At 49.5% G+C, this 24,276-nt stretch overlaps 3 protein-coding genes across 9 annotated transcripts in view; 2 read left to right on the top strand and 1 right to left on the bottom strand.

Moving 5' to 3' along the window:
* SLC2A1 (solute carrier family 2 member 1) overlaps positions 1 to 8,532 on the top strand; it is a 14,556-nt gene extending 6,024 nt beyond the window's left edge. The window contains exons 3-10 of the mRNA NM_205209.2: positions 3,402 to 3,562; positions 4,159 to 4,399; positions 4,796 to 4,958; positions 5,043 to 5,230; positions 5,387 to 5,491; positions 5,672 to 5,773; positions 6,071 to 6,274; positions 6,661 to 8,532. Of these exons, the coding sequence (NP_990540.2) occupies positions 3,402 to 3,562; positions 4,159 to 4,399; positions 4,796 to 4,958; positions 5,043 to 5,230; positions 5,387 to 5,491; positions 5,672 to 5,773; positions 6,071 to 6,274; positions 6,661 to 6,858 (1,362 nt within the window). The 3' untranslated portion in view covers positions 6,859 to 8,532. The remainder of the gene's footprint in view (positions 1 to 3,401; positions 3,563 to 4,158; positions 4,400 to 4,795; positions 4,959 to 5,042; positions 5,231 to 5,386; positions 5,492 to 5,671; positions 5,774 to 6,070; positions 6,275 to 6,660) is intronic.
* ZMYND12 (zinc finger MYND-type containing 12) lies at positions 8,274 to 21,968 on the bottom strand. 2 transcript variants are annotated; one of them, XM_015297229.4, is made up of 9 exons: positions 21,207 to 21,968; positions 20,963 to 21,101; positions 16,237 to 16,408; positions 16,028 to 16,162; positions 15,215 to 15,384; positions 13,687 to 13,809; positions 12,755 to 12,881; positions 11,665 to 11,810; positions 8,274 to 10,544 (listed from the first exon to the last, which is right to left on the bottom strand). In XM_015297229.4, exons 1-9 carry the CDS (start codon positions 21,221 to 21,223, stop codon positions 10,425 to 10,427), a joined length of 1,149 nt encoding a protein of 382 aa, XP_015152715.2. In that variant the 5' UTR covers positions 21,224 to 21,968; the 3' UTR covers positions 8,274 to 10,424. The 2 variants fall into 2 exon arrangements, with proteins under 2 accessions (XP_015152715.2, XP_015152716.2); XM_015297230.4 differs by lacking the exon at positions 16,028 to 16,162.
* PPCS (phosphopantothenoylcysteine synthetase) lies at positions 21,962 to 24,276 on the top strand. Of its 6 annotated transcripts, none has more exons than XM_046903301.1 (3): positions 21,962 to 21,991; positions 22,871 to 22,974; positions 23,639 to 24,276. In XM_046903301.1, the coding sequence occupies exons 2-3, from the start codon at positions 22,882 to 22,884 to the stop codon at positions 23,960 to 23,962; spliced, it is 417 nt and encodes a 138-aa protein (XP_046759257.1). In that variant the 5' UTR covers positions 21,962 to 21,991; positions 22,871 to 22,881; the 3' UTR covers positions 23,963 to 24,276. The 6 variants fall into 6 exon arrangements, with proteins under 6 accessions (XP_046759257.1, XP_046759256.1, XP_046759258.1 ...); XM_046903300.1 differs by having other exon boundaries at positions 21,962 to 22,036; XM_046903302.1 differs by having other exon boundaries at positions 21,962 to 22,081.

Below are 24,276 nucleotides of genomic sequence, written 5' to 3'. Positions count from 1 at the left end.
AACGTGTGAAGGGGGAAAGGCTCTATGCAAAAAAAACTTGCCAAACTGTGCATGTGTGGAAAGAGGAGTCCTTCCAGTGGAGGTGGGTGGCCTTGCCATCACGCCTGGGCACCTGCAGCCCGCTCGTGCTGGTTGATGGCCTTTGTGCTGGGCGATGGGCTCTGCAGGGCAGGGGTTGGGGAGCACTGTGTGCCTCATGCCTGAGCCAGAGAGCAGCAGTAGGAGTAGTGCGGTGAGCCGAGGAGCCCTGGATGACATCTGCTCTAATTTCCCCATCCCCAAAGCCCCGTGCAGAGCGGCTCCTGATGCAGCGCCGAGTGCTCAGGGACCTCGGGGAGCAGACGTGCTGTAATTACTGCATTGCATCAGTGCCCTACCTGCCTGTCTCAGTGCCTGGGACAGGAATGCGAGTCACTACCTTACATCTCTATCTTCCTGATGGCTGTGGGGACTGTTCTGCAGCCCGTCCTGCTGACCTCCTGCTGTGGGGGTGTGAGCGCATCCCAACTGTCCTGTGGAGTCTTCCCTTGGGGCAGCACCAGGTTTGGGATGGGGGGGATGCATCCCCCCGGGGGATGATGTCCAGCTGTGCTCTCAGTGCTGGGGGCTCTGCTTCATGCAGACCTGCAGCACACAGAGGTCCACGTGCTGTTTCAGTTTCCCAGGGCTGTACTGTGCTCTGGAGGGCGAGCCTTCCAGCAAGCTGCATCGCTTTGGGATGCAGAAGAGCTGGGGAAGCACTTTGGGCTGCCCTCTTACTGCAGAGAAGGTGTGCCAATCTCTTGGCTTCGGCAGTGCGTGCACAGCATGGTCTGCTTGCAGCCGTTCCTCATGTCCAGCTGCCTCACCAAAAAACAGCCAAGAAAGGGACCTTTCTTGCTGCGAGGGCTGAACGCTGGTTTTGTGGTCCTCCCAATATAGTCCGTGCTGCTGAAACAGCCGCTTGTTCCTTATGGGGCGGTGGTAGAGGCGATGTGTGGAGGGGATGGTGTGAAAGAGGGTGAGGGCTGAAACGAAGCAGGGGGGAGGAGGAAGGCAGGGAGGCTCAAGCAGCCTTTGCGAATTGTAACACCCCCCCCCCCCCCCCCTCGTTCTTCCTCTCCTGTTAAGCTCAAAAGGGTTTCTCATCCCCTCCCAGCAATTGGCTCACGGTAGGGTTCCCCATTGGTCCCTTTTGCACAGGGAAAGGGGCCGGGAGGAGGGATTTGGAGCGCTGTTTGTTTGACCCCTTGGGCCTTCACAGTGCAGGGAGGAGCAGCAAAACCACAGCCCAGAGGAAGCAGGGCTTGGCCAGCTCTGGGGCATCGGCCATCACTTGGATTCCTGTCTGTTTCTTAGGAAGTGAGCTGCAGGCTTCTGGGGAAGGCAGGGAGGAATTTGGTGCAGCCTCTCCCAGTCACGTTTGTCCTCCCCGCGAGGCTGTAAAGCAATGAATCGGGGCCGTTGATGATAGAAATTCCATTTGTGGTGTCCTGGAGAAGATCGACTGCAACCTGATCGAGCTTTGTGTGGAGCTGCATCCCAGGTCCCATTGCAGGCCCTATTTTTAGCCCACATCACGCTGGTGCGTTCATTACATAAATTGTTAAATAACTGCAGCCACTAAGTTCCGGGTAGAGAAGGCAGGCTTAGTGCTTCCCTGCCCAGCTTGAGCTTTACACACAGCTTCCCTTTAACCATCCGCCTCCCTGCCACAATTTTCAGGTGTCTGATAAGCAGGACTTGGAGTTTCAGGCCCTCCTTTATCATCTGGGAAGAGAAATCAAGAGCTGGAAGGATGAAACCTGCTCTTTGCTGCATGCGTGGCAGGGAGATGGCAGCTCCAAGTTGTGCTGCTGTGCACAGTGCAGTTAAGGCAGCGGGCTTTTGCTTTTTCTGATGTGTACTCCAACCGTAGTTACAAATATGTTGGTGACCTTAGGTAGGAGGAAGCCTCCGGACCCATCGCTCTGTCAAAGAGCTGCATGAAGCCCTTCCCCCATGCAGCCAGTGGAGCTCCTCTATTAGTAGGGACAGTGTTGGTGTATCTGAGCCCTTATTTCTCCAGGGCACAGGTGTGTTGCTCTGGGAAGGAGCCGCAGGTGGCTCTTGCTGGCTTGCTTGAGGCTCTCTGGCAGCTGGCTGTGTTTCTTTAGAAATACACAGAGACCCAAGCTGCTCCTGCAGCCCTGCTCAGCCCCTCGCTGTTGCTTCCTGTATCCCTGCCTGTCCGTGGTGACCCGTTGAGGAGCCCGACCTTCCTTCAGTGGCTTCAGAGGTGTTTTGGCAGCTCTGAGCCTCGGCAGGGCGAGCCCAGAACCTGTCTGGCTGCATTTTCACTGCGCATCCCATCAGGTTTCCTCCCAGATCCGAGCTGTGCTATCAGCTTGCTGCCAGCCTGCAGCTGGGTGGCTCCCATCTAGTGGAAAGCAAAGGAGCGCTGGGTTTAATGGGAACGTGCCGGCAAACCAGGGCTTGCTCGGTGACACATTGTCTTGTGATGGGGAAGAGATGGGCCAAGCCTTGTGATTGAGGCTTGCATGGCGATGGGGAGCTGCCCGCAGTCTGTAGGTGGCTGGGCTGAGGCCGAGGAATTCGTGGCACTGGTGATGAAGATGAAATCTCGAGCAGCAGGAGTGGAGGAGGACTTGCCCAGCCTTAGCAGAAGGGTGTGTGGGTAATAGCTAGGGAAAGCTTTGAAGGGCGCTCGGCTCTGTGCCCACACCAGCCTGGGTGTCAGCAGTGAAGGTGCCCTGCTGCCAGGTGAGCCCAGCCTCCTTATTTAGGCTGCAGCACCAAAATCATGGCAGGGTTGCTGCCCTAGATGTGGAGGTACAGCTGCCTGCGGGGAGGAATTAGGATGGTAGCAGCTGTGATGAGGCCAGGAGTCTCACTCCTCACTGAAACTGGGAATGGGAATTTCGGTCACTGGCGGAGGATGTGAGGCTCGACGCGGTCCATCTGAGCAGCCGCATGTGGCTGCAGTGTAGGAGTTGCGCCTGGGCTGACACCGGGCTGTGCAGCTGGGGCTGGAGCCTGTGGTGTCTGCTCCACTTCAAAGCGAGCCTGGGCGAAGCTTTGCATCCTGCAGCTGGTGAACCCTGCCTCGTGGTGCCAGGACCATGGGATGGGCTGCAGTGTGCCCGGACCCAGGGGACCTATGTTCAACTGCCCCATCCTTCTTGAGCCGATGGGGTAGGGTGTGCTGGGGGCAGTGCTGCGTCTGCCATTGCAATGGGATGTTGTTGGTGCTGTGGGTCTGGCCATAGGCTGCTCTTCCTCAAGGAAATGCTGTGTTGTTGGGGCAGGCTGTGAGCGTGGATGTGCCCAGCCCTGCACAGCATGGTTCTACAGGCAGATGTACACGAACCTCATGGCATGAGACAGCCTTACCCTGTGGTTTCATTTCTTCCCCCTTGCAGGTGATTGAAGACTTCTACAACCACACCTGGCTGTACCGATATGAGGAGCCCATCAGCCCTGCCACCCTCACCACACTGTGGTCCCTCTCTGTCGCCATCTTCTCGGTTGGAGGCATGATTGGATCCTTTTCCGTGGGACTCTTTGTCAACCGCTTTGGCCGGTGAGCACCAAGCATGTGCCGCCTCCCCTGGTGGCAGGGCCTGGCTCTGGGGCTCATGCCTTGCTCATGAGACCATTCTTCCACCCTCTGTAGCTTGTTACTGCCTGTGCTGGGAGCTGGCAAGCCTTCTTTCCCAGCCTCCCCAAGGCTTGGCCTGCTGTGGAGCTGAGCCCTTTGCGCGAGCCAAAAGCGTGTAGTCTGTCCCTTAATAGCTTCCCTGTTGGCCTTTTCAGAGCCTGTTGTTTAAACTAAGCGTGCATCAAAACCGCACTGTGTTGTGCTCCTTAGGGCAGCATCTGTTTAACTGTCTGGCTGTCACGGGGGAGCATCAGCCTTGTTCTGCTGAACCCTGTGAGTGCCTCTGCTTCCCAGCGGTGTGTGGCCGTGTGCCTGCACTGCCCTGGAGGTTGCAGAGACAGATGGTGAGCCCTGTGTGGTGCTTACACTTCAGCCGTGGATGCTTTCCTGCATGGGGAATAACTGTGGACGCCTCCCTCGTCCATAGTGTTGGCATTTGGTTTCATGTGGCTAAACAGCCCCTTCCAATACCCGCTTCAGTCTGATGTCCTCATTGTGTTCCCTCCTTGCCTCCGCAGGCGTAACTCCATGCTGATGTCAAACATCCTCGCCTTCCTGGCTGCTGTCCTCATGGGCTTCTCCAAGATGGCTTTGTCCTTTGAGATGCTCATTCTTGGCCGCTTCATCATCGGCCTGTATTCTGGCCTCACCACTGGCTTTGTGCCCATGTATGTGGGCGAGGTGTCACCAACGGCGCTGCGGGGTGCACTGGGGACCTTCCACCAGCTTGGCATTGTCTTGGGCATTCTCATTGCACAAGTAAGTGCTGTCCAGGGGGGTCTGTCTGTCTGCAGCACTGTTACTAGACAGTCAGCGTGTTGTTGACGCTGCTCTGGGTCTCAAGTGGCCCAGGAGCATTGCTCTGTGGCTCTGCACAGCCCCTCGGAAAGAGCGAGGGCTGGAGGGATGGAGCAGGACTCAACAGGCACAAGGCTGAGATAAGATGTAGGGTTTGGATGCCCAGCATTGGGTTGTAATGTCTATAGGCTGCTTGGATGCAGCATGGTGCTCTGCCCCTCTGATAGGCACACTGTGGAGCTTGAGTGTCTGTGGGTGCCCCATGAAGCAGAGCTGGATCAGGCTTGCAGTAAGCTGGATTAAAGGAGAAGGGGAGACTCCACAGCACTCATGTGGCTCCAAACCTCTTGTTCTCAGGTGTTTGGCTTGGACTTGATCATGGGAAACGACTCGCTCTGGCCACTGCTCCTGGGGTTCATCTTCGTCCCTGCCCTGCTGCAGTGCATCATCCTCCCCTTTGCCCCTGAGAGCCCCCGCTTCCTCCTGATCAACCGCAATGAGGAGAACAAAGCCAAGAGCGGTGAGTGACTCGCATCCCTGAGCTCATCCTGCTGTGCATGGGGCCCTCAGCCACTCCTGACCCGGACTCTCTGTCTCCCCTCAGTCCTCAAGAAGCTCCGGGGCACAACAGATGTCAGCAGCGATCTGCAGGAGATGAAGGAGGAGAGCCGGCAAATGATGAGAGAGAAGAAGGTCACTATAATGGAGCTCTTCCGCTCTCCCATGTACCGCCAGCCCATCCTCATCGCAATCGTCTTGCAGCTGTCCCAGCAGCTCTCAGGGATCAATGCGGTGAGTGTAGGGTCAGGGACCCAGTGTGGGTCAGCTTGTTTCACCCAGCCACAAGAGCATGGGCTGTGCTGGGTGCAGTGTGCATGGCTTGTGGGTTGGTGCCAGCCCCAAGCTGAGGTGACTCCTTTCCTCATGGCACATCCTTTCTGTCTGTAGGTTTTCTACTACTCCACCAGCATCTTTGAGAAGTCAGGTGTGGAGCAGCCCGTCTACGCCACCATTGGCTCTGGGGTGGTGAATACAGCTTTCACTGTTGTTTCGGTGAGTTGTAGCCTCCACCTCACCTGAGGGCTTTGCGTTGGGCTGGTGGGCTTTGTGGAGGTGGGGAGCGGTGAGTGTGTGATTTTTCTACCTGAGAAAGTGCGTGCAGGGAGGGAGGGAGGAGGGAGGAGGAGATTTTCCCCAGCTGGAGGTGCTGACAGATGTCTTCCCACCTGACAGCTCTTCGTGGTGGAGCGAGCTGGACGCAGGACCCTTCACCTCATTGGCCTGGCAGGGATGGCAGGGTGTGCAATACTCATGACCATTGCTCTCACGCTGCTGGTGAGTGATGGGGACTGCTGGGGGTGGGTGGGAGGAGGGATTGCACACCACTCCTCGCTGTGGAGGCATGTGGAGAGATGGGTTTGGAGATGAAGAAGGACATCCTCCTCCCAGGGATCTGCGTGGTCCCCTCTGTGCAGATCTCTTTTGGGTTTGGAACTGTGTTTCCAATCCAGAGAAACCCCATGGCTTCTGCTAGCACCATGCTTGTCTGCAGTCTCACCTGTGCTGGCCCCACACTTTGTCTGTCCCTATAAGCAGCACTCACTGGCCTGTTTTCTCTCTCCCTTGGACTAGGACCAAATGCCCTGGATGTCCTACCTCAGCATCGTTGCCATCTTCGGGTTCGTGGCCTTCTTTGAGATTGGTCCAGGCCCCATCCCTTGGTTTATTGTGGCAGAACTGTTCAGCCAAGGCCCTCGTCCTGCTGCCTTCGCTGTTGCTGGGCTGTCTAACTGGACCTCCAACTTCATTGTGGGCATGGGCTTCCAGTACATTGCGGTAATCATCTCCTGTTCTCTGGGGGTGTGCACAGGCAGCCTTACATTACACCAGTTGGATTATGAGTATAGACGAGATTCCTGAGCCCTAAAACCTGTATCAGGATTGTGACTTGGGTTTGCTTTCAGCTTGGTATGGGGAATGCCCCCAGGGATGAGGCATAGGGAAGCCACGTCTTCGAGCAGGTTGGCGCTGCTCTTGAAGCAGTGGGTATGGGCAGGACAGCCACTAGATGACGAGTCCCTCGGGTGGGGAGGTCACAGGCTGTGGTGCATTGCTTCGTGCCTGGCACTGGCAGGTGGCTGCACTCTGGAACCCTGCTGGGGCTGCCAGGTTTTGCTGGCTCCATCCACACACTCACTGCTTCTTGGTGCTCTCCTTTTCAGCAACTCTGTGGCTCCTACGTCTTCATCATCTTCACAGTGCTGCTAGTCCTCTTCTTCATCTTCACCTACTTCAAGGTGCCGGAGACAAAGGGCCGGACCTTCGATGAGATCGCCTCCGGCTTCCGCCAGGGGGGTGCGAGCCAGAGCGACAAGACCCCGGATGAGTTCCACAGCTTGGGTGCTGACTCCCAGGTCTAACCAGCTGCGGCACGTCCCGTCTCCTCCGAGCCTCCTAACTTCTCTCCTGAGTGTTTTTAATACTTGTACAGAAACGAGGAAGGAGGGAGCGGGGGGTCTGGCTCTTCTGCATACACTCCTTCTCCAGACTCCCTCACTGGCCGCCTGGTTCATCAGTGACTGACTGACGTATTTTTGCTAGGAACGATTTTAGCTGGTTTCACGTCCAGGATTTCAAAGCCGATAGATTCAGCAACAATGACTAATGTTTTAAAAACCAACCAAGCAGCATCCTCCAGCCTCCGCGAGCAGGAGGGTGGCTCCCTTTTTATTGAAGAGATAGGTTATTCCATGTGAAAAAATCACATAGAGGAAGTTTTTAAAGCTGGAAACTTTTTTTTTTAACATTCTAATCATAGAGAAATCGTGTAATTTGACTAGTTCTAAACCAGGATTTTTTTTTTAAAGTTATTTTTTAAAGCAGTCTAAGATTTCAGCCCCCCCATTGGGTTTGTGGATGGGGATTCCCTGCCCTCCAGGAGCGCCATGGGGCAGCACTGAGGATGAGAGGTGGGCGCAGCCCTGCTCCTCTGGGGGTGCCAGAGCGGAGCGCTTCCCCTGGAGCAGGTTGGGGAGGTCAGTAGTACTGGAGCAGGTGGCAGAGCACTGCTTCCCCTCGTTGCAGGCTCCTGGAACAGCTTCCCACCTTCCTGAGCAGAGGGCTGTGCGTGCTTCCTCACCTGGATTTCATCCATTCTTGTGCCGGCTGTGCGCTCGGGCGGGCTGAGATGGGAGGGGAGGGGATCTCTCGGTGTATTCTTGGCAATATTTGCCTTATTGGTTAACCGTGGCACGAAGCGCTGGCGGAGAGGAGCGAGGGTTCAGCGGCAGCGCAGAGCTGTGGCCTCAGCCTTCCCCGGCATGATGCTGTCCCCTGGAGCCCCGCGGGGCCGGGAGCGGGCGGCGGTCCCACGCTGCAGCACACCTTCCCATCGCCACCACATGGATCCCAGAGTCACCAAAATTCACCACATGGATACATACATTTCCTGCTCTGTGTATAGACTGGAAGATATTTATATTATATATATTTTTGTTCAATGGTGTTAATAGTAGACGTTAAGTTATAGTGCTTCTGATTGACAAGGAACTGTACTGTAAATATTCTTGGAGTATATTCACAGTGTATAATGTATACAAAAAGGTACAGATGCAAAGGTTTAGTCTCTATAGCAACTCTAAGGAAAGCTTGTACATGGTTAGGATGACTTTTGTATAGTTAATTACCTGCACTGTAGTTGTATCTATTGCACTGAATTTTAGTCCTTAGTATATTAAAAATGAGAAATACTGTCCTTTTAAAACAAAACATAAAAACCAACACAAAAAGCAGCCCTTCTCCCCCGAGTGCAACTGTTGTAGGAGCTACTGGCACATTCCCAAAGCCATGTGCAGTTATTTAATAGTGGTTTTTGTTTTTTTTTAATTTATTTGTCTGTTTTGGAAGTGAGTACATTGAAAATAAAGGTAGAAAAAACCATGACAAAACTCATCGCAGATCTGTGCAGCATCCCAGGAACTGCACACACTTTTTTTTTCTTTTTTTTTCCTAATGTGCATAAACATAAGTGCCAAGAGAATGGAGAAAGGCGTGTGGTGTGCTAACAATAAACAGGAATGTATGCAGCGACCCAACTTGCTGTGCCGTGTGCCTTTATTTCTGGGAGGAGTGGTGGTGGATGGAGTCAGAGCTTCAGCAAGGCCAGCCCTGGGTGCAGCTCAGGTGCTGTTCATGGGATGTTTGTGTCCTATCCTATCCAGTTGCTCCTTGCCAACGCTTTCCCTCACAGGGATGCAAGGCTCCTTGTTACGAAATGCCCTCACCGTGCTCCTGGCTGTGTTGTTGCCATCTCCTGGCTGCTTCCTGGGGGAATTTCTCCTTTACCTAACCTGGTGCCAAGGGCTGCAAGTCTGAACACTGCCGGGCAAAGAAGTGCTGAGCTTGTTCACTTCGGTTTTCTGCTATTTGTGGAAATAGCTCTTTGCCCTGAAGTGTATACAGTAGAGACGGCTGTTCCAAAGGGTCATAGAGAAAAGCTCCTGGAAAAATCTTCCAACTCTCCCCGACATATTGTGTGGTGGGACGCTGGGTTGCTCTGATCACCTTTACTGGCGCTTCCATTCCCTTCTCATTGCTGTGCAGGCCCTGCTACCAGAGACGCACAGCCTGCACACCTATGAAAAATTAATTTCTGTACTGCTTTAAGCAGCCAACAGTGACACTGTGCCATGTGGCAGCGCCGTGGAAGGGACACCAGCCCTGATGTGTCACATAGAGACAGCCCGGCCATGGCACATCTTGGGGGATTACTGCCACAGCTCCAAATCCCCAGCCACAGTGACCCAAATCCTCCACGTCCTGAGGCACTGTGCCAGCAGGAGCTGAGCATCCTGGCTGCCAACATCCCCTGTTCCCACATGTGTTCCTACAGTCTCAGGGAGCTGCCCCGGTCTGCCATGGGGCCCCGTGTGTGCACTGATCACAGCTATTCCACCCTGTGCAATTAAAAATCAGTTGGATTGGAGTGAGCAACTTTCCCTTTAGCAGCAGCATCAATCCCTTCTAATTGCTCAGGTCCCAGCTCGACGAAGCATTTAAAAGCGTACTTGACTCCAACCCAATTCAGCGAGGCAATTAAATGCATTCATAAATCCTCCTGAAGTAAATGAGACTTAATCGCAGGCTTAAAGCTCAGCTGAATCCAGACCTCAGCAGCAGGGCAAGTTTCCCTTAACCTCTTTCCCAGCGGTGCAAGGCTGTCACATGCTCAGTGTCTGAACCAAGTTCACTGCACAGCTGCCTCCAGCCCTGCACCCATCTCGCTCTCAAGGACTCCCCCAGCCCTTCTCTAGTGCCACTTGGCCTCCACTCTCAGGACCAGGTGTACCCTGTGCTCTGCTGTTCTTCCTTCTCTGCTCCCAGGGGCATTTGAAGCCTGTGAGGGCTGCACATTAGCAGCCAGCTTGAGGGAGGTCTGCAAAAAGTGAGAGCGTGGATTTGGAAATGGAGAGGCACTACAGAGAAGTGCAGCACCTGAACAAGCCCAACCAGGTTCTGGGGAGCAGGTGTCAACCATTCAAGTTAGGAATGTAGTGGACACATTCCCCAGGCCTCTCCCATAGCCTTCCACCTTATCTTACTCATCAAAGTGAAAAGAAAATTGAGGAAAACAGTAGCAAACGCATTTCAGCTGGTCTTAACTTCTTGTCAGACAATGGGAGGAGATAAGAGGCTGTTACTCTTATTTACATTAGTAAGTAGGCAACGATTTACGCACCTTGCACTGGTAGTTCTTTTGTTTCCCACCCTCATGCTGTTACTCCATAACAGTCTGCAGAGGTTGACAAGCATGTAACAATTAACTAAGACCACAAGCTTAGTTTTCAAACACTTCCAGATGGAAAAGGACACTCCTAGAGAGGTGACAAAAGCAGAAAGGACCTACAGCTGGCAATGCATTTTCAATGTTTTCAGCCACCTAGTTAGATAACCCAGCCAAGCACCTGGCTCTGGTAGAAGGAGCTCCTCATTTTGTGCAGGAAGGCTGGGAGTCAATCAGCTTTAACAAATAGCCGATGGCTTCTAGAGACTCTTGTTGGGGTAGTTGTTTCAGCAGGTCAAAGGCTTTCATCCCTATTTCATATGCCTGGAGTGAAACAGAAAAGACAATGTAATTGTGAAGAATTTGGCTTTTCTCAAAGGGTACTTAAAATACCTGTAGAGACTCATTGAAATGGCTGCACTGGATCTGATCCAGGCTCCAATTGCTCAGCCACCTGTTTCAGAGGGTGACCTGTACAAGCTGCTTTAGAGGGGAGAGTAAAGCTGCCCACAGATATCATATTTAGGATCCAGTGGTGCAGACAGAAGAGATTACCAACCCCAGCTCCTCCTGCTGGAGAGCATTACCTGCCATCTGACACACCAGTTCATCTGAACATTCTGAAAGCCATTTCAGGAAAAACCAGCTGCACCGACTCAGTTTGAACTAAATCCCTCGTTTCCCTTGGTAGCCCTTCCAGTGACTAGACATTCTCACAATTACAGAACTTTCTTCCCCCCCCCCCACCCCCCCTTCTATTTTGAATTTCTTTCTGTGTGTCTTCCAAACACGTATTTGCACTCTAGCGTTCTCTAACACAACAGAGACCGTTAATCTGTATTTCCATCCTCCAAATCACAGGCAGGAGAAACCTGAGATTCTGACTGCTCAGCCCAAACAAAGAGGTCTGATTTCCAGACGGTTAAAGCTCAGCACTTTCTCAAAATTCATTATCTTGAATGCAGAAAATGGCACACTGAAGTTTGCAGTTGCATCTGAAATTTTTAGTCACAAACTCTCAAATACAGCAGCATAAATTCAAAACTGAATTACAGGGTCCCATTGTGGTAATGACAGGGAGTCTTGCTCATGGAGGGATACATGCAAGGCCTACATCTTTCTCACTGCATAACATCCAGCCTGATGTCTAAATGTGGCTTGTGACAGGCACCTACACTGCTAGGATGAAGGATGAACCTAGAAAATGTGAGTAACTGCAGGATCAGCTGTGGATGCTGAGAGCTCAAAACAGACCTAGTGGGTTTTTTTAGCCCTGCAGAACATGAGCTGGCTTTGTGCAGAGCTACCAAAGCAGCTTTGCCTTGAGTTATCCAGTGCTCCAAGGCAGTTCTGCTCTCAGGAGAGGAATGCAGCTGGCTTGTGTTCATACCTTTGTGGAATGGGGCCAACACCTTCCTGCACCCTTTCAACAGGTGAAACTTACCTTTGATAAATCCATGAATAGGTAATAAAGCATTGCAAGAGCATGCAAGACTCTGGCAGTTTCCTCAGGTTGTTGCTTTGGTGCCTTTTCTCTGATATCTAGTACTGCATTCAGGACCTGAATTGCTTCTGCTTGCTGGGCTTCAGCTGCATTGAGAATGAAATAATCTTGTTGGATGTATGTAGACAAGATAACATATTCAAAACTGCCCAATTATCTCTTCTAGACATCAAAGCGCTTCTACAAGAAGCATGAGTGTGGCATACCAGTTCCATGCAAATTCCATACCCATTAACAGATATCTTTTCATCCAGTCTGTAATTGTGTTGATTAGCCTTCAGTAAGGATGTGAAGTCATAACAGCTGCCTGAAAAGAGCAACTTCCATACTCCTGTCACATCCAAAGATGGATTCATGTAAATCTGCCTTGTGTGGTTCCCATTGCAGCAACTATTATTTGAGAGAACGCCAGGTAAAGGGATTTGCAGAAGCATTTTTTCTTCTCTGGCAACGTTCTTATGAGTGTAGATGGTAGAAGGAAGACAAAGAATGGAATCTAGACTGACTTCATGGAGTGCTGAAGTCATACCATGCACACTAGCATATTTCCCAATGCTTCATGTATGTTCCCCTAGTGTATTCTCCAGATTAATACATCCAATTATCAACACATGCTATTCGATTGTGTTCCAGTGCTTCAGATGATAGAGCTGGAATTACCTAAGCAAGATGAAATTTCACCTAATTAAATGAAAGGAAAGGAGCTGCTGAGAAACGAGAATGCTGAAGTGGAATTGAATCCTGAAAGGCACGATCTTGTATTGCCGAAGTCACTGTCAAGGATACTGTGAAAAGGGGAGGGTAAACCAAAAGGGCAAGGCTGTGTTTCCACTTGAACACCTTCATTTCTAAAGTGGCCTCATTTGTTTCATCCAGCACTATCTACTGGGCATACCTATCAGAAATACCCACGATTCTGGTTACATTCGGTCTACAGAAACACAGTGCAAAATCCAAAACAGTAAATATGAATGGATGGATTTTTTAAATTCCTGTCTTCCAAACACTCCTGCACAATAGTGGTGCTTACTCATGGTGTCTTCACTGACTTCCACTTCCTTGTCCTCGGTGAACGGAGACTTTTCTGCTCTCAACTTGTGAATTTGCTCTTGCGTTTGAACTGACTTCACAAGAAAGGTGTGCCAAATGTCGGTGACCTACCAGGAAGTGAATGAATTATTTCACCTATGTGAACACGTGGTATTTAGCAACTGGCTGTTCTATAAACAATGCATTCTGCAGTGCGTGTCCCTACCGCAACAGCCCCAGTGCCTACTGCTTAGTGGGCAGTCAGCTGCCAAGCTGGATGTTTCACATGGAGATCTGATGGCTTTTCTCCCAGTGGGAGACTGAGTTGGAAGCTCGTTTCTATACCTGAATACTAATTTTCATCAAACTTGAACAAAACTAACTCAACTGATAACTCAAAGCAAATTTGGTGGAAGTCTGTGAGTGGAGTGGAGGCAAAGCCTCATTAAAAAGTCAGGCTAAACAACTGGAAGTTCATTTTTTCCCCAGTTATTATGGTCATTAGACAACGGTCACTTCCTTTGCTTGACAAGCTTTTAGCAGTGTGACTTTTCACTGATATTCTGCTTAAATTTTACATGGCTTGTTTGCATCCCACCACTGCTCAGCCACTCTTCCTTGGTTACGGAAACTCCCTGGCCACCTTCTCTGCCTGTGGGAATGTCTTTAGCCTTTGGTGTGGGGCTTTGGGTAGTAAAGCTATTCTTTAACAAGGTTTACCTATGAAAACTACAACTTCAATACCTTTTCCAGAATGTATTTGTTCTGGTTTTAACTCGGGGAAATGTTTGGATATGAAAATGTTGATGCTAAAACACTGATATAGTTGCCATCATATTAAAGGCAGTCAGAAACAGAGAAACGTTGGAAAGCACACAGGAAAAAAAAAGTTAATTGAGAAATAGAGACAGGATGAGCTTTGGATTTACTAACCTCAGCATACAACGAGTTTGCTATGTCCATTTTGTTCTGGCAAAAAAAAACATTAGCCATGTGGAAATACCCTCCAGAAGCCTCAACAGATTTTAGTCCAAATGCAGAGGAGGCAAGGTAAATCTGAAAACAATATTAAAAGAAAAGAAAAAGCAGGAGTTTAATATTCATATCAACCCTGAGAATTTTTTCATTATTACGGATTAATAATATTGCAAAATTCTGGGTAACTGCAGCATTAGTTACACTTGATTGTAACTGTAAAACGGGGTACCTGCAAAGCAGTATTTTGTGTTTTATACATAGGAATGCAACACGCCCAAATGCCCTGCTAGCTGGGGCAGAAGATTCCTTCTCATGGTGTGCCTCCTGTTGAAGCACGGGGCAGGTTCCTTACACCTCTTCCTCTTAGTGTGCATCCTGCAGGTCTCTTGTCTTCAAATGAGCAACTTGCTGCTGCTTTTCAGAGCTCCAGACATGCCTGTGGAGGCTGTTTCTTCCCCAAAGCCCCAGCCAAAGCGAGGGGAAGGTAGTGGGAAGTCAGTGGCACATTCCAGCTATTCTGAGCTGGCATGTGACTCTCAGCAGATCTCAGACACTCAGCCAAAACCCAAGCAGGTCCTGCGCTGCTCTGATGCAGCTCAGAGACTCACTAGTAGTAAAAAACCTACTGTGCTGCTCTTTTCAGGCACCAGACCAAGGCAACCTAAAAAACCCACAAAAGTGGCATAGCAAGGTATCTCTCCCAGTAGGTTTACAGTAAGTTTACAAACTAAATGAAGACAGAGTTGTGTATGTTACGATAGAAAGCCTCTAATTCTCCTCCACCATATGTCATCGCTTACGCCCACAGAAAGCTGTTGTAAAAAGCGACTATCAAATTCAACAGTAGTGGGTATACATCACTCTGCACTGGGTAAATTTAGTCGACGTGGGACATAAATAGGAAGTCACAGAATTCATCTGCCTTTGGGCTGTTAAATACCAGGCGAAGCATCCCCAGGAACACTGATGGCAATAACCACTTCACATTTCTCAAACCACTCTTGTGGCTAAAAAAGATTGAACTGGGGAAAAAGGTACTGAACCAGGCATTTACATAGTTAAGTGAGGAATTCATTAAAGAATGGATAATGGAGACTTGCCATTGAACAGAAAAGAATTAAGGAAAATGACAGCCAAAATATACAATCACTTATCTGCTGAACAAAAGGCAGCTATAGCAGTTTGTGGTGGGAATGTCTGTTGATATCAGGATCTTAAAAAAGCTGACAGAAAAAAATCTAAGCAGATGTAGGAAAGACGAGTTACATATCACTTGAGAATAACCATAACTGGAAAAACACAACTTTGGCTAATACATGAATACACAGGTGTCTAAGACTCACGCAGTTCAGGTGTTCTTAATGTGTACTGTCCTGGTTCCTCAAGTCAGTGCTACAAACCTGTCTGTTGGGGCGTTCATATTCCTCAGAACAGCTACAGAAGGAAGGAAAACTGAAAGGCTGCTGTATTGTTATTGGCTTACATCATTTGCCAGGTGATATAAAGCCTGATCGAAGTTCCCATCAGCAGCATAGAGAAGCCCAAAACTGCGATGCAATCTATGCTGAAAGGCACTGCTGCAATCTGGACTTCTGAGGACAATCCATTGAGCTTGGGAGAGATAGTTAGATGCCTGCTGAAGGTTGCCAACACCTGAAATGACGTACAGAAATAAGCAGGATACAGAGCACTTTCTGCTTAAAAATGTAGAGGATATTGCCTGCTATCCCTTTGCAGCAGTTTGACATGGAGACACAGTTTGTGGATTCCCCATTTCTGAGCTCTCCTTAGTTAAGCAAGTGTTCAGAATGTAACTTACAGACAGCTACAAGAGAAACCAGAAACTGCATTGCATTCAACGCCTCTGAAACACATATCCAAACCAGGTAAGGTCCAGGCAGAAGCTAACAACTGCTGTATTATTACACTCAAAATACTGATGGGATATTTTCCCTTCTCTTGCCTCCCCATTTACAACAATCTTTGACATTGCTCAACTTTGCCAGCAAAGTCTACTCCTGTAACAGCAATGGTTTACAATCATTTCTCAGTCATTTATGTGTGCAGCTGAGCAATACAGTCAATGAGAAAAAGCTCTGCTGCAGGCAGAACTCAATTCTGTGAATGAACAGAGGTGCTCCTCTGATGGGATGGCCTCAAAAGTGTGCTGGTTGGGAACTTAATGCTTTTGTGAGCCATATGAAGGTATGAGGTAAAAAGCTGAACTTCATACCCCTTCTCTTGTGAGAATCAGTTAGAGATGGAGAAAATGTTCCATTTTTCACTGATCTCTTACCGTCGATGAGAAATCTTTTCCCCTGGCCAACACAGAAAACAGGAGGTGACACCTTGAATCTCCCTGGGTGCCCTTCAGGCTGGGCATAGAACAGACATGGCACAATGACTGCAGAGCTGGCCCTTCCCTGGAATGCTGAAAGGAAACCAGAAACCTGACCCAGGGGAGCTCTTGCCCTCGCCAAAGTTACTGTTTGGACCAGTGCTTACCAATGCAGGCCTCAGCCAAGAGGATATAGGCAGGTACCAGTTGCACAGAACTTGAGCCGTATACTTTGGTGCTGAAACGCAACGCATGCAAAGCTGCAGGTAATGCTTTTTCATGCTTTCCATCGAAAATAAACTTCTGGGCGGTGCTGGATGTAAGATCGATGATATATTTCTGCCAGGAAAAATAATAGTAGGGCAGGGTGAGCAAAGGATAAGGAGAAATAATACGCACAGTCTCTTTTTACATTCCAGTTTGTGCTGTTAACAATCACTGTTGTAATTTTATTTGTGTCTGTAATTAATAGATGGAAATTAAAGCTGTCATATTAGTGCCTGGATTTCATTCCTACTTCTGGTAAGAACAGCTCTGGGCATCCTTTTAGGTCATGTGGTGTCTTATGAGACAAAGAATCCTTCAGGCCTATGAAAAGGGACTAACAAGGTTGTAGCAATAAAAGCTGTGAAGCACAGAAAACGATCATCACAAGACCATAGAAAAGATCAGACAAAGGGGTTACAGCAGGATTTTGCTGACGATAACGGTGACTCATAGCAGGCAGCAGAGCGTACGGTTTGCCAGGCTGGTGCCAGCATGGCACATCTCCAGCTGCAGGAGACACTGTCTGGAAGCAAGGAGAGAGCTTGTTACATCGTGCTGAGGCACACTGCCCCATAGCATCGAGTAAGGACAGGTTCGGGGTGGGACAGCAGCATACCCGCGTGATTCCTGGGGCTTGGCAGCTTCCTCTCACCCTCTGCTGGCCAGTTCTGGACTCTGAAGGGCTGATGGTTCGCATGCAGAGTCCGGAAAGTTGGTCAAAATTGGAAAACTCCAATGCACTGCATTATATTCCTGTATCTTGGATGGGGCCCTGGGCAAACTGATCTAGCAGCTGGCAAGCTGTCTGTGACAGGGGGTCAGCAGGGGATGGCCTTTAAGGTCCCTTCTAACCCAAACCATTCCATGATTCTATCATCTCTATCACCCAAGCTTGGTCTGGTGGTCAAGCAGCTTTGTAGGATTTCTGTCTGTTGTCAGAAACCATAATGTTTCCCACTGGTACAGCTGCTTCCTGTCCTTTGCTGCTCCTAGCAATCCACACCACATTTGGTCTTGTCACCCTTTGCAGTACCTGATCATCAGCTCCAAATGTTTCTCTACTTGAATGCCTGCTCATTGCCAAGAGCTCTACAGCAACTGCAGATGGTGTGTCCTTACAACATGCTAGGGGATGCCAATGAAGAAGAGCCAGGATGCTTACCTATCTATTTCTCTTAGCTTTCATCGTGATTATTGCCAACTCCCAGCACTTCTCTGTTGGTTTTTCACACAATGCAGTGCAGAGGGAGGGCTGCCTGCAAACAAATTTCATTGCTGGTATGCCTAGCAAGGCTGCATGGTAAGTAGCAAAGTGCTCTTCTTTGGCTAGAACGCATAGGCAAGCCTGTGCAGTGAGTGCCTGCAGAAAATTATGTTGTACCTCTTTGCAGACTGTGCCTGATGTTTCCCAGTTGCAGCAGAGCAGAAGGCAGAAAAAGCAAATTTCAGTGCTTTTAGAGGCCAGGTTATGGTTTTAGTATTTTACTGAACTCGAAGTGCTCAGAGAGGCAGATAAAAGTGAAGGAACAGCTCAGGGGCAGGGAACCACAAGGACAGTGCATGAGTGCGTACCAGAGATCCTGGCTGAGATAAAGGGACATGCTTTCCAGATAAATGAGAGCCTCACAGAATGCATCCCAGAGTAACCTGCAGCAGCAAGGACATACAGGAGCACAGAAACACAACCATCATCCCCCTTTCCTGCACCTATGCTATCAGTATATACAGGAGGAGAAAGGGCTGGAGACAACAGAAGCCCTGCAGCATGGAATGCTTAAGACAGTGCAGTTGCAAGCCTTGGAGGCATCATTAGCTTTGGCCCTGTGCTGTTTTGCTTGTAGTGCTCTTTTCACATGTGCAGCAATTACAGAAATTTCTCTGAAGATGCTCCCATGTATTTTTCCCCTGGTTGGGGTTTGAGGAGGCAGAGGAGGACAGCTCTGCTGCAGGTGGGAGCAGGGGGTTGGACACACACTCGGGGCTCTATGTCACATCCGTTTCCACACTTGCAGGTACCCGTCATGATGGCATGCTCAATGAAAAGTACAATTTAAAGAGGCAGAAGGGCTCCAAGACAGTTTGAAAGTGGGCCCTTGGAGTTAAAGCCTGCAGTCAGAAGGGCAGGTATTGGTGCTCGAGGATGGCTGTAGCTGGCCGAGGTGCAGATTTTTTCCCATCCCCAGAGGCTGCGGTAAGCTGACATCATGCTTGGTGCAGGCAGGTGAGGCTATTCTACAAACAGAAACTTGGAGTTTTTTCAGTTTGGAGGTATTGTCTGTAGGCACCCCCATGGCTATGTTGACAAAAGCAGATTTCTATCAACAAAGTTTTGGAGCACATCTGAGGTATGAAACTCATAACCTCCTGGCTCCCAGCTTAATGCACCTTCCAGCTTAATGCACTTTCCCTTAGGCCAAAGGGCATTCCAATATGCACAAGCTTTCCTGTGTCCTGACAGGCTTGAGTTCCATGTTTTCCAAATAAGCACAGCACAGGAGTTTGTGAAGTGCAATAGAAAAGTTCAGAAAATAATAAACCCATGTGCAAGGGCTTTTCTCTGTGAAGAGACTGCATAGCTTTTCCCTGAGCATCAAAGACCTTACAAGCATTGTTGTTTGCCCTCTGAATAGGAAAACAAAGATGGGGCATTGAATAATCTCACCCTCCCCATACTGCTCTTGTCAGTCAGTCTAGGCCAGTTTCCCTACTCCTTGCTGCATGTAAAAGCAGAATTCACCTGTGGACTAGGAGTTACAGTCTTGCTGTATAAGAAAGCAAGTAACAAACAAGATGTTTCTGCTTTTTCACCCTTTTCTTATGGGAGAAGGAAGACAACATGCCCCTTCATATAACACTCTGAGAATCATAAGTTTGGAGTATATACTAAGGTCAAAGAACAAATGCAATGAGAGTTGTTAAAAATCCTGTAAAGATCTTCACTTAGAAAAACAATTGGAATCTGTTCTCTGTATCTTTTCCTACAAGGTCAATCCAAGCCTTGGCTCAAGCTGCAGTTCTGTAGTCACTGTGTGCTAACCTAGGTGTGAACTCCAATCAAGAGGAGTGACTGTCCCTTTGCCTACTTCTCTACCAGTTCTACGTTCCTGGTGTTCTCTGTAGAACCTTATAAAAACAAATGATTAGCTTCCAGCTGAAGTACTGCTCTGATTCTGCAGTCATGTGCTGTGTTGTAACGTATATAGCATAGTTTTAGTTGCTACCAAATGATTAACGTAGTAACAGATGCTTTTGACGTTTGATTTGTAGGTAAAGTTTTTTGGAAAAGCTTTAAGCTGTAAATAAGCACATGGACTGCCACCACTCTGCATTATTCTTGACACTGTGTGATGGAAATACTCCTGACATACAATTGTATAACTTATGGGTTTGTATGTAACATGAGCGAAGCCCATTTTTCCTATATTTAGGATGTCTTTCCCACTTCCAGACTCCTTCTACATGTTTAGATAATGAGCCACGGCTTTCACCTCATCACTACAATCACAACAACACTACTGGCTTCTACAATTTACTGTCGTCATAACACATTTTTTTCTGCACTTTGGTCAACAATCTTTATGATTTTCCATCAGGTGACATTTTCAAAACAAACTCAGGTGTCAGTGCCTAATTGCTACAAATCTGAAAGGAATCTGTTGCCTAAAGCCTCTCACAAGCTTTCACCATGCACAGCTTTTGTCCATGCAGGTTCCATCCCTTTTAGGCTTTTTCCTTCAGCGTGCTCAAAAGAAAGGTAATGACTTCAGCAATGAGCCAAAGTGCTAACACCTGACCCAGAAACAATTTTAAAAACAATACATGATGTAAAGCACAAAAGATTAATGATCCTCTCAGTGGCACCATTTGTTTGTTACCATTTCACTTTCAGTTGTTCTGCTGTCCTGCTACTCTGTGATTAGGAGTTTTGCAACGATAGAAGGATGATTTATTTTTATGAGAAAGATTGTTCTAAGTAACAGAGGTATTTGGGTGGGTTATTTTGTTTTATCAACACCGTGAAAAGGCAGATCCTGCATCCCATAAACAAACACCAAAAAAAAACCCACCCACAACAGTTCAAAACTTCTCTGACTGGAAAGGAGCTGCACATCTGCACCTCCAAGGAGGCCAAAAAGCAGAGATAAAAAAACCACACTTAGTGGGAAAGAGCATCTAAAGTTGTTGAGGTAAACAAGGGGAAGGGTTTTATTTCTTTGCTCTCTGCTTTGAGAAAGGGGAATCCCTCTCATCAGTGAGGGATGAGGACACTCTTGTAAAAACCAGAACTCAGCTGGATCCTGATGGACTTACTCCTGATTGCCATTGCAAGGCAGGAGATGCAGGACTGCTGCTGCTGGGCCAGCAAAGATAAGGAAGCTCAAGATTTGGAGGAAGGACTGCCAAAAGGCAAGAGACTTTTAGAATTGGAGAGAGAACATTCCTGCTCCTTTTATTGGGAAGTTTTAGTTGCAGAGTCTTTAATACATTTTTTTTTTTTTTGTAAACAAAGTACTGATTAACAAACTACGTGCCCTCCCAACACAAAACACATCAAAATACAGAAAGAGATCTAATCAAATTTCACTGGCAGCACTTTGAAGTGGTATTCCTTCTTCTTGTACATACCTGCCTCTTCACCAGCTGTTCCACTCTGTGTTTTCTTTCTTCAGAAGTGAGAGAAGGGAGGGATGTGCAGACAGGAATCAGCAGTTGGCATATTTTCTCATGGATACTAACCCAGTCGGCTTTCTGATGATCTACATCGCTAACAAAATAAGGAAAGAATGATATTTTTGTTTACTTGGAAACAACGTAAAGAAAGATTGTAGCTTGTTGTTTCTTCTGGACTTTCACCACAAGAGTTACTCACAACAGCCGCCACTCCATAACTTCTTAGAACCATTGAATCATTCAGGTTGGAAAAGACTTCCAAGGCCATTACTCCAACCATTAACCCATAAACCATGTCCCTAAGTGCCACATCTCCATGTCTTTGAGCACTTCCAGGGATGGTGACTCCGCCACTTCCTTGGGCAGCCTGTCCTAAAGCTCCACAACCTTTTCAATGAAGGAATTTTTCTTGATATCCGAGCTAAACTCCCCTGAGAGCAACTCGAGGCCATTTCCTCTTGTCCTGTCGTTGTTTGGGAGGAGCCTGACCCCAGCTCGCTGCAGCCTCCTCTGAGGTAGCTGTGGGAGCGGTGAGGCGCTTGGCCTGACACTCAGCCGGGTGTCAGTGGGACACACACACTTGGTGGGATGTCAACACACTCCTGTGAACCACAGGAGGCGCAGCAATCTTGTGCATTAAGGCCTTCACTCACAGAGCACCCCGCACCACTCGGCTCCAGCGAACGCCTCACTTTCAGCACCAGAGCGAAAAACCCACCGAAACCAACCAAAGCCCGAGCCCGACTCGTGACACCGGTATGTCCTTAAGCGTGACCGCACAGAGAGCCCCGGGAGCTGCGGACAGCCGGAGGCCCTCACCAATAATGCGTGAGGCGGCAGCGGGAACACCGCAGCCGCGCCGCCGCCCCGCACAACTCGCAGCGGCCGGACCGCTCCAGTGTCCCCCAGCGCGGCGACCGCGTTGCCGTGGCGACGGGGCGGTGCTTCCGGCGTGGGCGGCGCTTCCGGCGGAAGTAGGCGGAGGTAGGTTGGGCATGGCGGCGGCGCTTCCGGCGGAAGTAGGCGGAGGTAGGTTGGGCATGGCGGCGGCGCTTCCGGCGGAAGTAGGCGGAGGTAGGGTGGGCATGGCGGCGGCGGCAAAGGTGGAAGCGGCGGCGGCAGCGGCGGAGGAGCGCGTGCGGGTCTGGGCGGCGGCTCAGGTGGCGAGCGGGCGGCGTGTGGCGCTGGTGACGTCAGGCGGCACGCAAGTGCCTTTAGAGACGAGGGCCGTGCGCTTCTTGGAGAATTTCAGTAGCGGGCGGCGCGGCGCGGTGTCGGCCGAGTGTTTGGTGAGCGCCGGATACGGCGTCTGCTTCCTGCACCGCGCGCGCTCCGTCTTCCCCTGGGCCCGCGTGCTGCCGCCGCCGGGCCCCGCGCTGCTCGACGCGTTCCGCCTCACCCCGGGGCCGCCCCCCGGCGTGGCCGCCGACCCCGACGCTCTGCCCGCCCTGCTGCCCGCCCTCCGCGCTTACCGGGAGGCCGCCGACGCGGGTGCGCTGCTGTCGCTCGAGTTCACCGACCTGAACGAGTACCTGGCGCTGCTCCGTGCCACCGCCCGCGCCCTGGCACCCTTCGGTACGAGTAGGACTGGGATCGGCGGAAGGGGAGTGGGGAACAGCGGGACCCTCAGGCTCCAAGGGGGCGGAGGGATCCACTCTGTGGGAGCCCTGTGCTGAAGGGCTGAGCCCATCCTACTGACCACTTCTGGAGCTGTTCTGAGCCCCTCTTGGTAGTGTGTGTGAGAGGCTGAAGCTCTCACGGTGTGAGGTTGTGTTGGCAGCGTAGCCTGCTTCAGAACGGCGGTGCAGTAGGGCCTGGCTGCCCCGTGCAAGCTGCCAGCAGTGATGGTTGTGTCTCTCCCAGGCTCCGGTGTCATGTTTTACCTGGCAGCTGCCGTGTCTGATTTCTACATCCCCGCCTCGGAGATGCCTGAGCACAAGATCCAGTCCTCAGAGGGGGCCCTGCAGGTGAGGTCCACCTGGGCAAGGCTCCTGCCCATGCCCCACTGTCCTGTCGTGGCTGTGGTGGCAGGGGGCTGGCAGTGAGATCTGGGAGAAGTCACAGAGCAGTGGTTCATTAATCAGAAATATGCATTTTCACAATTAATTCCTTAGCACAGGAAAAATAAGACCCTATCTGATTCCCAGCGACAGACCCAGATGCAAAGAAGTTGGAGAGTAAAAAGGCTATTACTTCTTTTTCCCATACTTTGGCATATATATCTTTCATGTGCATTAAAGAGATGGTAGAAGGGTTATGATTTGATAAGGCGCTTGGATTTTGTAGAGCTGAAAACACTGCATTTTGCAGTTCATGTCCTTTTCTTATCTCCCTTTGCTGATGTTTACATTGGCAGAGTGGACTTTAGTACTTAAATAAGAACAAGCTCATGCAGTTACTGCGGGCCTGCTTCATGGCTTAAGAACGTTAATGTTATTGTTTGCAGCAGATAGATATTTGAATTCAGTTCTGCAGTACATTTTAGTGACGTTTTACCCTGTTCAGTGAAATCTGACGAAACAGTGGTTTGAAAATCCTTCCAGTGTAAAACTCACATGTAGTGAAGGTGGAATTTCCTTGGTCCCCTTGTCTCAATGACTTTTTTTTCCCTATTGTCTTTCCCCACTGCAGATCACGATGAAGATGGTGCCAAAAATGCTGTCTCCCCTCGTCAAAGAATGGGCTCCGGAGGCTTTTGTTATTTCCTTTAAATTGGAGACAGATCCCTTGATCTTGATTGATAAGTCACGTCAGGCTCTGGAGAAGTATCGTCACCAGGTGGTGGTAGCAAATATCCTGGAGTCACGGAGAACCTCTGTTATTATCGTAACCAAAGACTCACAGACTCCGTTATCTCTTTCTGAGGAGGAAATAGCGCAAGGCGTGGAAATAGAAGAAAAAATAGTGAGCTATCTTCAGGGCCAACATACCTTATTTATGGAAAAGAAGATCTGATGAGCAGCTCTGGATGAAACAAATGAAATTGTATGAGAGAGAGCGGATTTGGAGCAACTCTCCATCCCAGGTGAATAGAATAACAATCAGTGCAATCCTATGGAGAAGGCTGCTGCCGTCCAATACTCTGCACTTTTCTACTGCTTGGTAGTAGTTACTATAGCTTGCTTCAAAAAAAAAGTAAAGTGCACTGAAGTGAAAGCATTCCAAAGGATGGTATTTGTTCTAGTCTGTAAGGAAGGAAAGGTTATATTCTCTTTCTGTTCCGTACCCTGGGAGAGGGAGAAATGGTACATATAAAATGTTTTCTTGAA

Source organism: Gallus gallus, chromosome 21, assembly GCF_016699485.2.
Source record: "Gallus gallus isolate bGalGal1 chromosome 21, bGalGal1.mat.broiler.GRCg7b, whole genome shotgun sequence".
In the NCBI taxonomy this organism is placed as follows: domain Eukaryota; kingdom Metazoa; phylum Chordata; class Aves; order Galliformes; family Phasianidae; genus Gallus; species Gallus gallus.
This window is presented reverse-complemented; position numbering and strand designations above follow the sequence as displayed.